The 13653-nt window shown below is 38.6% G+C and overlaps 1 protein-coding gene across 2 annotated transcripts in view; it reads left to right on the top strand.

Moving 5' to 3' along the window:
- PTPN12 (protein tyrosine phosphatase non-receptor type 12) overlaps positions 1–13653 on the top strand; it is an 82115-nt gene that overhangs the window by 32495 nt on the left and 35967 nt on the right. For both annotated transcript variants that reach the window (XM_073000708.2, XM_073000709.2), the window contains exons 2-4: positions 9827–9935; positions 11136–11212; positions 13470–13565. In XM_073000708.2, the coding sequence (XP_072856809.2) occupies positions 9827–9935; positions 11136–11212; positions 13470–13565 (282 nt within the window). The remainder of the gene's footprint in view (positions 1–9826; positions 9936–11135; positions 11213–13469; positions 13566–13653) is intronic.

Below are 13653 nucleotides of genomic sequence, written 5' to 3'. Positions count from 1 at the left end.
ACAATCCCGATTGACTGCCTGTTGCTGTTCTACAGCTGTAACTAATCAAGCAGCCTTATCTCCGATCTCTGAAAGAATGGAATTACAAGTGCCGCAACCAAAGAAGATAGCAGGGAGAGTTGGCTTCCAGTTTGAGGTTCAGCTGCAGGGGGTCGAGGTGGGTGGTGGGTAGCGCTCTGCTCATTACCCCCAGGATTTTCATTTTTATCCCATTTGGGGTAATTTGTCCCTGTTCCCCAACCACTGATGTATATGATGTGACTGAAACACAATCCTGGAGGAATAATTCTGAAGCTGTAGAACAAGATGATGGTGATTCCAAAGGTGGACAGTTTCCAGAATCCTTTCCGTTGCTGATGGATTCCTCTAAACAAAAAAGTAAATGTTTGCTGTTGTTTTATTATTTATACCATTTCTGTTTATTTAGTATTACTCATTGTATTCACTGCCACTCTACAGTACTTCCCCAAAAAGGAATATTTATGGCTGGACAGTGTCTGCGAAGCAACCAACATGAATTTGACACAACTCCGGGAGGCAGTAGAAGATAGGAGGGCCTGGCGTGCTCTGGTCCATGGGGTCACAAAGAGTCGGACACGACTAAACGACTAAACGACGAATTTTTCATAACAACTGTATCAAAATCACAGTAATGTGCTGTAATAATAACAAAGATAATTTTGCTGAAACTTGACAGTTCTTCAAAGCAGTCTTAAAGAAATATGAGGAAATCGTAACATTTATCAACCTGAAGATCCTGCCTGCTCAAGCATGTTCCTTTTGTCATCTTCACCACAGCACTTCCCATTATGTTGTTTCATTTGGGCCACTCTAGCAAAGAGAGATGATAATCCCCAGGATGTACAAATGGGTATCTGTATTTTATTCAAAGATAAGAGTCCAGCGCGTTTCAGCTAATACATTTTCAGCCGCCTTCAGCGGTTATAATGTAGTAAATAAAGCAGAAAAAGCATATATGTGAGCTTATTTGCAGTGAGACAACATTGTGAATAACACACTGGCTTGACCTTGTGCACAGCTGTGTAATCTTATGTATAAAACTATTCTTCTGCTGCTGCCACAGTGCCATTTATCCAAAAAAGAGTGGGAAACTGTCCCTAAAAAAACCCTCAGACACACATTCAATATAAGTCCAATATTAGTGGTATGTACCTTAACTTCTTATGTTTACTTACAAGTTGGTTCTATTCTTCATGTGAATTACTTTAAATACCTATTATAAACTATAATAATTACATTATTGTATTAATGCCTGTACAAAATGTTTTACATTATAAAAATAATGTTGTATACATTGTCCCATTGCAAATAAGAAGCTCACATATATGCCTTTTCTGTTTTATCTATTGCTGTATTTTTGCTTGTATAAAATGACACTTTTCCCTAAAATAATTAGAGGAAAAATTTAGAGACGGAAGGCAGCAGCAGGAGATGGAGGCTGAGGCAAAGAAGCAGCCACACTCGGCTGCTTCTCATGGCTGCCCATTGACTGCCACCGCCGCCCGATTGCCCCCTCCAGCGATTGTCTCCTTTTGATTGGGTGGCGGCGGCAGCAGTAGTCAGTGGGCAGCTGAGAGAGGCCGCCGAGCCGGGGTGCTTCTTTGCCTCACTCTCCGCCACCTGCTGCTTCCTACGCCCCTGGTTGCGGGCTCAGAGATCCTGCAGTGGGGCTTAACAAGTGGTGGGGAAAAGCAGCGAGCAAAATGATCCTGCAGCCCTTTGATCCCTGCTTTACCTCTCCTTTTGCTAAAAATAGGTTTAGGAGGTGGCAGGGAAAGCAGCAATCAAATTTTCTAATTTGGGGTTAGAAAAGTGGGAGTTGTCTTATACATCAGTTTGTCTTATAAACTGTATAATATGGTACATTATAGCCCCTGAAGAAGGCTGAAAATATATTAGCCGAAACGCGTTGGGATCTTATCTCCGAATAAAACACTGATACCCATTTATACATCCTGGGACTATCATCTCTCTTTGCTAGACAGCGTCAGTGGATGTACCAGTCCTTTTTGTTCTTGTTTCATTTGGGCCACCAGGCTTTGCATTTGTTTGTTGCACTGTTTGCATTTTGCACACATGCCTGCCTTATCTTTAGATGGAGGAACTTCATTAAAATATTCCCAAACCAGGTCTCTTTTATGGCCTACTGTCATTTTAGGTTTTGTTCTCCAAGGAAAGAATAATATGAGAAACCTCAGGATATACAAAAAAAAATCCCCAAAACATGTTAAGTGTTCTGCTCAGAAATTTTCACTTTCATTTTTCCTGCTTGCCCCTCTCTCCTCACATTTAGCTTCTTGTGAATATCTATTCCATTCGCTTCAATCTTCTATTTGTTGATTTTTTGGAAAAATTTAAAGGTAAGGAGTCAGTTCTGTGCACATAAATTTGCAAAGGAACAATAGGTTTAATGTCTTTTTCTGAACTTGGAATGTTTATAGTATTTTTGCTATGAAGAAGAGGCATGTGATTTCTGCAGACATAAATTCGCAGTTTTGAGATCTGATAATATTTGCTATAGAGAAAAATTGCCAAATCTTACAAAAATCTCTGGAAGAACATGACATTGTGAATGGATCAATGGAATTCGTTTACAAAAAATTTAAACATTGCAGAAATATACAGTCTCATGCTACATAATAAACCTTATTTCATAATGAATAACCTTTTGATTATAATGTATCTTAAATAGAAAACTATCTTTCGATAGATTTTTCCTCAAAATAATTTTATTTAAAAATTCCAGTTTAAATTTAAAAATTTGATTTAAATAAAAATGATTTTTGTGGTGGTCATAAGGGCGTGTGCATGTCTTCCTTTGGCCCTCAAAAATGTGGAGCATATGTGATGTGGCTCTCCCACTGAAAAGTTTGGAGACTCATAATTTAAATCAAAATAGATTTTTTAAAATTTACATTGTCAAAAAATCTTATTTTTGAAAATTTAAATCAAATGCACCCTGCTTGGAATGAATCCTTGACTGGTGTCCCAATAAACATTTCTGTAGTGTGTCTTGCCTATAAATGCACTTGATGATTTGTGAAAGACACTGGCTATGCTCAGAAAGCTAAATCAAATATATTTCTTTTCATTTGCTTGTACATGCTGCATATATTGATTGCCAGCATGCTGTATTTAAGTAGTTTTTTATTCCCAGTTAGTCATGAAATTCATTGGCTGAAATTTAGTGTAAGTCACACTAGAGTAGGCCCATTGAATCAATGAGGATTTTTGGAGAGTTCCTGTTGATTTAAATAGGCCTACTCTGGTTGCAATTTTAAATCACCAAATCCACACTGATTCAATGGGCTTACTCTAGTATGACTTACTATGGTAAGCAACAGTAATCCAGCTATTGGGTGATTTGAGCAGTAACACTGAGCCTTATGTATTGAATTGATCAATTTATCCTCTTAAGTGTTGTCTGAAGTTCTTTGGGAGATAATTAGGCTATAAATGTGAAAGATCTATGGAGCTGTTGTACTTGTTTTTTTGGGGGGGTTAGTTTGTGCAGAAGACTTGGAATAATTGGAGTAATTTTCATAACTGAAAAATGATTTCTATGGGACTTGAACACAATTTCTTCTTCCCTACTTTAACAAGTTACTTGATTTCACATATTTCAAAAAAAATATTTTGTTCTTATGTTGCAAAAGGTGGATGATTTGTAAGCAGGATGATTTAAGAATTGACCATGCTTATGCAAAATATAATTAGCTAATGTAATTTCTGTTATGTAGTTATTAGGAAGCACTTTGGGTTAATAAAATATAGTTCAAACACTGTTTAAAATTTTGGCTTAAAATAATTCATTTTGTTGTAAAATAAATTTTCCAGCCTGTTTCGTTCTGAAAATAGAAAAAATCTGGGAAGAATAGATAGAAGATCCCCTTCCAAGATTTTCAGAGGCGTTTTCTCTTGCACACCAGTGCTGCCTCTTGCCAGCAAGGGAGGTTGAAATTAACAGATTGAGTGATGTTAATTAGACCTAGGTATTTGAAGTTGAAATAGGATGTGGTGGCGCTGCGGGCTAAACCGCAGAAGCCTGTGCTGCAGGGTCAGAAGACCAAGCAGTCGTAAGATCGAATCCACGCGATGGAGTGAGTTACCGTCGCTTGTCCCAGCTCCCTCCAACCTAGCGGTTCAAAAGCATGCAAATGCGAGTAGATAAATAGGGACCACTTCGGTGGGAAGGTAACAGCGTTCCGTGTCTAAGTCACACTGGCCATGTGACTACGGAAACAGTCTATGGACAAAACACTGGCTCTATGGCTTGAAAACGAGATGAGCACCGCCCCCTAGAGTCGAACACGACTGGACAAAAATTGTCAAGGGGAACCTTTACCTTTATTTGAAGTTGATGCTGAAGCAGTGCTATGGAGGCTCAAGTGTTCAGGAGCACAGTGTCCTAGCACCATATCCCAGTTGTGATACAGTAATATACTGAAGTTGTTCAGAGTAATATAAGTTTTAGCAAAGCAGTATAGAGACTTGGGCTGTTGAAACAGAGTTTATATTCTTCAGGCTAGCATCTGCAGGCTAGCATCCCTTTACTGAGGGAGTGCCAGCAAAAAGTCAAAACAGTGGGTTGAAATGCTCGTGAAAAAGTGGCTAGATATGTATGGGTGAGCCATTTTAATTAGGAACTGAAATTATTTAGAGACATCTGACTGAATAACCATGTCTTCTAATTGGCTAGGAATATAGATGGGGGTATTCATATTTGTATATGAATATGAATACCCCCACACAGGTGGAGATAACGAGGGTCTGGCCCCATGATGCTGGACAGTCCACTCACCAATCCACTGCTGCTGTGGGCTCTGCACTAGTGGCCTATCATTCTGGAGCTCGCGATTAGCTAGCCACTCCTTGCAGGAGGGGGACGACAAGTTTCTCTGCCAGGTCGAAGAGTGGCTTGCTGATAGCAAGCTCTGGAGCGATAGGATGCTAGTGTGGAGCCTGCGGCAGCAGCAGATCGGTGAGTGGACTGTCTGGCACCATGGGGGTGAACCCTCATTATCTCCACCTGTGGGGGGGTCTTTGTATATAAATACGAAGACCCCCATTTCTAGCTAGGAATTCCATTTTTGTAATTTCAGCTTTTAAAAATACTAGTCTGGGGCATAGTTATGTAATTATGTGCCAGTTAATTAATTTCATACTGATCCTAAGTAATACTGATAGTATTCTCGAAGGCTTTCACTGCCAGGGTCCGATGGTTGTTGTGGGTTTTTCGGGCTATTTGGCTGTGTACTGGAGGTTTTTCTTCCTAACATTTCGCCAGTCTCTGTGGCCGGCATCTTCAGAGGACAGGAGCTAGAACACTGTCTGTTTTCTGGTGTAGTGTGTGTGATTGTTATTCATAGCTGTGGGATCAGGTTTTTGTTTTGTTCAGGAGATTGGGTGTTTCCTGTGGTCAGGGTGTTTTTTTGTTATGGGTATATTGTTGTGATAAGGGGGGGAGATGATCTGTCACTGTGATTGATGGGTGTCGTTGGCTAGTCTTTTGTGTGCAGTGATTACCTGTGTTTGTGACTGGGTAGAGTTTATTAACCTTTTTGCAGGCTGTATTTTTCAGTGTTGGGAGCCAAGCTTTGCTGATTTTTACACTTGTTTTTTGTTGAAGCTGTGCTGGTGTTTGTGGATTTCCATGGCTTCCCTGTGTAGTCTACCATAACGATTGCTGATGTTGTCCAGTATTTGTGTGTTTTGAAATAGGATTTCATGCCCAGCTTGGTTTAGGGCATGTTCAACTAATGCTTTTTTTTTTTTTTTTGGTTGTTTTAGTCTGCAGCGTCTTTCATGGTCTTTGATTCTGGTGTGGATGCTGTGTTTTGTGGTCGCGATATATACCTGTCCACAAATGCAAGGTATCCAGTATACTCCTGTAGTGTTGAGGGGTTCACTTTTGTCCTTTGCTGACTGTAACATATATTGTATTTTTGTGGTGGGCCTGTAGGTCGTGTTTTTTCAACAGTTCCCCATGCGGTCTGTAACCCCTTTGATGTATGGCAGAAATACTTTATTTGGGGGGCTGTTTTTCTTCTTCAGTCCAATGTTGTCTTCTCTGTTTGATGGCTCTTTTGATTTCATTCTTCTAAGAGCCATTTGCCTGTAGGGCCCAATTCAGGTGGTTTGGTTTGGTGCCGAGAAATTGAGCCTTCACAGTTCCAAATTGCACAGTCTACGAGTGTTTTGATTATGTCTCTTTTTTGTTGTGGGTGGTGGTTGGAGTTTTTGTGTAGGTACCAGTCTGTGTGGGTGGGGTTTCTGTAGACCTTGTGTCCCAATAGGAGGTCAGGTTTGCATATGACCATGATATCTAAGAAAGGGAGTTGGCCCTTTCCATGGTGAGTTCTATATTTGGGTGGATGCTATTGAGATGGTTTAGAAATTCTTCCATCTGAAGATGCTGGCCACAGAGACTGGCAAAATGTTAGGAAGACCCTCCCGAATCCAAACAGCCCGAAAATCCCACAACAACCATAATACTGATAGTGTTTCCTAACTAAGTTGAATGGCTAGACTGAAGAACTAGAAGGGTTAAGAAAGTGAAAGCTATGATGGAACAACATGACTTTGATTATCTGCAAAACCCAAGACTTTGTATTAGAATGTTCAGACCTGTTCTTTAATTGTCTTTGATGCTACTATCTACTCTTTGGTTGAGTATCTACTCTGTTGACAAAGGGCCAAGAGAACAGAACAATGGGTAAAATAAGATGTTCATTCTGAACAAATACTTGGATTTGTGTGAGAGAAGGATCATCCCACAGTTAGGTTCTCTGATAATTAACAGGCAGCTATTGAATTGTTTTAATTTTTCTGCATAGTCACAGAAATTAAAAAAGATGAGTAAGACAGAAATAACTGTTGACCCATTTTTGTTGGTTCCAGCAAATGTTACTCTGCCTCTGATTAGTTCCAGCACATTTAACAAGATCTGAAGCCCTATAGAAATATGTGGGAATCAATGTGTGTAAAACACATTCAGGCACAATATACAGTTAAGCTCCAGTTTTCCCGCATGAATAATAGCTTGCAGTCTGGCCTGCACCTGGACACCAGCGAAACATGCTTATTCATATTCACAGCCCCCTCCCCTTCTGAACCTGCAAACAGGATTCAGTTGAAATGAAAGCATTTATAGATTCTGGTAGATGACAATATATTTATTTATGGCTTAAAAGGCATGTTGTGTGGCACTGAGTATTATTTTGACTGGAAATAGACATGGGAATATGTTTAATGTTTTAAATTATATGCAGTCACAGTTCAAGATTATATGTTTTTGCAATTATATGTTGCATTTGTGAGGGATAGACATTGGTGGTAGAAGTTATGGATTATACGCATATTCAGTTTGAGGTGATTATTTTGTGACAAGCAGTGGTTTTGATATCTGCCTTGTGCAGAGCAGAACTGTTTGGAAGTCTCACTAATAATGTATTATGCCTGGTCTGGCTTGGTATAAAAATGCTTTTGATGCCATTGTGTTATGTAGCGTAGTAGAATTTCAACAGCTGATAACATTAAGTGTCTGACAACTTTGAGACCAGGAAGTATATTGTGGCAGTTAAAAATATCTTTATTGTGATATGTGGCAGTAGTCACTATCTCTCAGACAACATCTGTACTGCAGTGAATAAGCAGAACTGTGACACACAAAGTCTTTTAAGGACTGTTTCTAGAGAGTAGTTGTACTAAGCTGTTGTTGGCAAAAACAAGAGAGTCTTGTGACACCTTTAAGACAAGCAGTTTTATTATGTTCTGAGCTTTGCAGATACACTCTCACTTCACCAGATGCTTGAAGAGGTATCCTGTAAGTCACCATGTTGTCCTTTAAATCAGCCATTTTCAGTGGGTACCATATGGTCTTCTGGGGGCCCACAAACTGATAATATTTCTAATCTATTTTTCTATTCCCCTATTCATGTTGTATCCTTGTTTCACAGAGAGCCTGGAACCTGAGAAGAGCTCTTAAAAGGGCCATGGCAAAAAAAGAGAGTTGAGAATGGCTGCTTTAAAATATAGGAATGGCTGGGGATGAGGTGAGGGATTGTAATAAGTGCTATCAGAGGAGTTAAATCGCAGTAGAGTGTTTTAATTGCCTTGCTAACAGTGGCAATTCACAAAGCGGTTGTCAGGGATGTCTGATATCTTTGCATTGGTGAGTTTATCAAGTATATTTTGATTTAAAACCTTCAGGTATAATTTTGTTTGCTTCTTCTGCTTGTGTAGCAGTTCATTGCGCAAGCAGTTGGACAGTTTCTTAGCTTGTGCAAGGAGATACAGTATTGAGGAATACCTTCCTCTGCGAGCTCAGTCAGAAACTGTCCAGAGACTTGCACAATGGACCGTTGCATGAGCTTGAACAAACAAGATTTGGCTCTTTTCCTGTTCAAATCACAGTTGCATCTCTTGATCAACTGTTGCTTCAAAGGGTCACTTGGTCATCTGTTTCTGGCATTCTTTATTCAAGGATGCCATTAGGAAATCAGTTGCTGGGTGCCCTGAGAGACTAAAGTGTTGCCTCTCTGTTTTAAAATATTGCCATTTGTGGTGCCAAATTTAAAATAAAGAGTGAAGACTAACAAATGTATTAGGTTTGTTGCAACATGAGCTTTATAGGAGGTATAAAATCACAAAAATATAAATCTGTTACCTGAGTATAGTTATCCTAAAGTACATAAGTTGGGGCAAGATTTTGATCTCTTTGTTTCTCAAGTCTCTCTCAGGCTTCAACTTTCTCAAAAAAAGCTTTTAAAAATGCATACTATATTAACTTACATTTAAAAAACCCTGTAAATTATACCAATCACGCCTCAAAAATGTAGGGAAAAAAAGTTCATCATCCTGGAACTCCTTGAAAGGAATCTGAAACACCCATGTTATGAACCCTGATTCTCAAAGCCCAAAGCCACACTCCCAATATCTGGTTCTGCAGCCAGATACCTTAAACCACTGAACTGTCCAAGTAAAAACTTTTCTGCTCAACTATTCTTGGTGCAATTGGCTGCTGTGGAAGGGGCTTTTAAGAGGACAGGGTATACTTTCTATTTTTCCTTTTTTTTTCTGGTATGCTTCAAAATCAATTTAATTCAGTGGCTGTTTTAATTTGTCAATGACTAGTTACATTTTAATATTAAAACTGGCTAAAATCTGGTATTGAAACTTAGATTGTGTAAGGTTGCTGATGTCAGTAGTTCTGGTGGTTTTTCAGACATTAAAAATTTCTGATCCCTGGTTTGCAGATATAATAGTTGGCATGGGGTATAATAATATAAATTGTACACATCCCTTTTATCGAGAGGAAGCCTATGGGGGCCATGTGACAAGGGAAATCTTTAATTTCAAGAAATCACTGCTACATGTCTGTATTGGTATAAAGAAAGTACAATAAATTGTCTTGCACTCTCCAGTTAATAATGTGTAGGATTGCAGCATAACTCTTGTGCTAATTCAGTTATAACAAATTACTTATGATCATTCACAGTCTTGAATAGTTCACCCTATTTCTAAACATGCAGAGATGTTTCTTTGCTGTGGTCCCTTAACCAGGAAACATGCCTCATATTTCCCTCAATTTTGTGTATAGGGAGGAAGAAGATAAGCAAAGCTACCTATTCAGTAAATAGTATTTCTATGATGCAATGAATTCCATTGTTTGGTGTGGTCTTTAGGTAGGGACAGTTATGCTGGTAGAGGGAAAGTTGAATGTATTTCTAGATATAGGCCATTTAAATGAAGAATCATTTGAGTTGCTGCAAAAGTGACTTGAACTGGAACATTTTAATTGCAGAGACTGAGGAGGCTGTCAACGAAGTATAGAACAGAAAAGATCTACCCTACGGTCACAGGAGAAAAAGAAGAAAATGTGAAAAAAAACAGATACAAAGATATACTGCCATGTAAGTTTGTTTCTTCTTTTTAATAGACACGTTAATATTATTTATTAAGGTACATTCTTAGTTAACTTTTACAGTCTCTTGAACAGGTAAATTAGCTGGTAATTATTTGTTGAAAGGGGTATTTTAAAGATGGTTCATCTGCCTAAGTGAACATTCTTTTTTTGTGCGTCACCCTCCCAGTTTCTATTTAAAAACTATTTCCAAGGCTAAAAATCTGTTGAAGACTTTGACCCCAAACCAGCATTGCAAAGCAAAAATCACAGGTAATACAGTGTTTCTTGCCAAACACAATTCTTGTTGCTGGTTGTTCTAAACAGTCTGTGTCCGTGATGCAGCATGGTATTTGTTGTGTTACAAATTATGAGATTTTTTGGCAAATGTTTTTGTGAAAGTCTTGGTTGTTAATTGATCATCTGACTTTTGACAGTGAGTTTAATTGGAAATCTGTCTTCTGCATGAAGCTCTTTTTTTACACAAGTAGAAGAGGTCTAATAGGCCAAGATTAGGTTTACAATAACACGTTACGCTGTAACATAAGAATAATTGAAGACTTGACTACAGCTCCAAAACAGAATGATAACCTGAAGTTCTTTTTAATAAATGACACTAACCAGATATGACAATTAGAACCTCACAGAACAGAACCATTGACAATGGACTTTTTGATTGCGATCAGTGTGAAGCTTTATATATAACACTGAACACTCATTGATCAGCAGCTTATAAATGCAAATTTTAAATCTACAAAAATTAAATATGGTTACCCTTATGATTCAGATATTTTCATATATCAGAGCAGCATGTTATCAGTATAATGACTTACCTATTTTAAAAAGCTCAAAGATCAATGCTCTACAGTTTTTACAATTTATCCTTGTACACACAAATCTCTCTTGTGTAAGAAGATTGTGTGTAAAATCATTCAGTGCTATGTAGAATTGAGTGTTGAGTTAATTTTGTATTCAGACACTATTCCAGGTAAAAAAGGGCCTAGGTCTCTTTGAGTGGGGAGGGTTTCTTGGATTAATCTGTTGCTTCAGCTACCACACTTTGCCTAACTTTGTGGTGGTGATGTATTAGGAGGGCAATTTGTCAAAATTCAGGCAGAAGCACCACTAAATGGTTTATAGAATTGTGCAGTTTTATGGAACATACCTGTTAGTATGGGAAGTAATTCTTCCTACTATTATTATATTTTAGTTGACCACAGTAGAGTTAAGCTGACTTTAAAAACTCCTCCACAAGATTCAGACTACATCAATGCAAATTTTATTAAGGTATGTATTGGCATAATATTTGTTTCATAATGAAATCTTTAAAATCTTACAACATTTCTTTCTAAGCAAAGTATTGACCTCAAAATGTTGTATGTGGTTGTAATGTGGCTGAATGAGAAAAAAAGAGAGTATAAGCAATTGTCACACTAGCATTCTGCAATCAAATTGACAAGACTATAGAAGAGAATGCCTCTAATTATGGTAATATACAATTTATAACAATGATTTGAATGTGTTGGTTAGTTTATAACAATAGTTATGTATAGTTTAGAACAATGGTGATATACAATTTCTAAGAATGATTTGAATACTGGAATATATCAGTATGAACCCAAATAAGGAATTCATTAGCAGAAGTCAAATAAATTAAAATTACAATTATCCACTATATTGAAATCTCTTAAAACTAGTAAATTCACTGAAATAGAGAACATCTCTGAAGTAAAGTCCACATGAAATGTAGAATAGTTCATGTTTTCCAAATAGATGACACTTGAATATTGTGATATCATTTTTAAAGTATAAGATAAAGCAGTTAAGATATGGTATATAAGGTCGGTACTTAACTAATTCTACACATGCCTTACCAGAACTGGCCACTAAAAGCAAAAGCAAAGTGTGCTGCTTATATACCGCCCCATATCACTTAAAGGGTACTCTGGGCTGTTTACAAGTTAATTATGCAGGCTACACATTGCTTAGGGATGTGGTGGCGCTGCGGGTTAAACCGCAGAAGATTCTGTGCTGCAAGGTCAGAAGACCAGCAGTCGTAAGATCGAATCCACGTAACGGAGTGAGCTCCCGTTGCTTGTCCCAGCTCCTGCCAACCTAGCAGTTCGAAAGCATGTAAACATTCAGGTAGATAAATAGGTATGACCTTGGTGGGAAGGTAACGACGTTCCATGTTTAGTCGCGCTGGCCATGTGACCACGGAAACTGTCTTTGGCCAAACGCTGGCTCTATGACTTGGAAACAAGGATGAGCACCACACCCTAGAGTTGGACATGACTGGACTAAATGTCAAGGGGAACCTTTACCTTTACCTAGACATTGCTTCCCCCCACGAGCTGGGTACTCATTTTACCAGCCTCAGAAGGACGAAGTCTTGAGTCAGCGTTGAACTGGCTGCCCTGGGATTGAACTCCAGGTCTTGAGCACAGTTTTGGCTGCAGTACAGCAGTTTAAGCACTGTGTCATGAGTCTCCTAGAGCAGCGGTCCCCAACCTTTTTGGGATTGCAGATCAGTTGAGAGGGTGGGCTCCGTGTGTGGGGAGGCGGGGGCACATATGTGCGAGTATGACGCCCCCTGTGCGAGCACGACATGCCCCTGTGCGAGCGCAACACACGGGGGCAGAGATCCGTCTCCGTGGCCCAGTTCTGGCAAGCCCACGGACCGGCATAGGGCTGTGAACTGGGGGTTGGGGCCCCTGTCCTATATGGTGCCAGAGACCATGCTAGGTATTGTTCACTAACAAATTTTCTCTGGGTAAATCTAGTGGCCAATTTTGGTAATACAAGTAAAAATAGTTTTTTCTGGATTTTTTTCTTTTAATATTTTAAATATTTTCAGATAGTGGATAAGTGAATCAATGGATACTGATCTCGTGGATAAGGAGGTCCTACTGTATTTAATAGTACTTGCTACATCAAGAAAAAACCCAGCTGCAGTAGTTTGAGTAACCTTTGACTTTGAGAACTTTATATATCCATCATCTTTTTCCTATCTCTTTTCTTCCCTATTGGCCAAACTAAGTGAGATTTGACAGGTTTCTGTAGTCTTTGAGTGAAATCCTGAAATTAAAGGACAGAAAAATCAGTGGGATGTTGGAAAAAAGCCCTGAACTGCTCCCTCCCTCCATCCAGGAAGATAAGGGGAGTAAGAAGTGACATAGGTTAGGGAAAACGTTGCATACGTTTGATGTACCAAATACATGGGATTATTAAGAACAATTATGTTATTTCATCACTTGGATCATTTCAGTGAATATTTGGATATGGTTGTTAATTTGAATGCAACTGTTATACAATCTGATGTTCATGTCTATTAGGCTTTTCCACTTTGTGAATGGACCAGAGAAATTGTTTATATTTCTCCTTGTATTGGAAAGATGTTAACATTTTATATGTATCTGTTTTGAAAATGCAGATATGCACAGATGCATCTATAATAGAAACAGGTCGGGTACTTTCATGTCTAAAAGCAATTTTGGAACTTTTGTAACTCTTATTACATTCAGTTGTATGTTGAAATTTTTAGGGAGTACATGGGCCAAAAGCATATGTTGCTACCCAGGGACCATTAGCGAATACAGTAATAGATTTCTGGAGGATGATATGGGAGTACAATGTTGCAGTAAGTATTTTATCTAAGAGTATTGATTTCATTCTGAGATGTGAGCATATTTCTATTGATGTTTTATAGTTTATGGCCTTGTAAACAT

The sequence above is a fragment of the Pogona vitticeps genome, chromosome 5 (genome assembly GCF_051106095.1).
Source record: "Pogona vitticeps strain Pit_001003342236 chromosome 5, PviZW2.1, whole genome shotgun sequence".
Lineage (NCBI taxonomy): Eukaryota > Metazoa > Chordata > Lepidosauria > Squamata > Agamidae > Pogona > Pogona vitticeps.
Note: the sequence above shows the minus strand (reverse complement) of the source record. Positions and strands in the feature narration are given on the sequence as shown.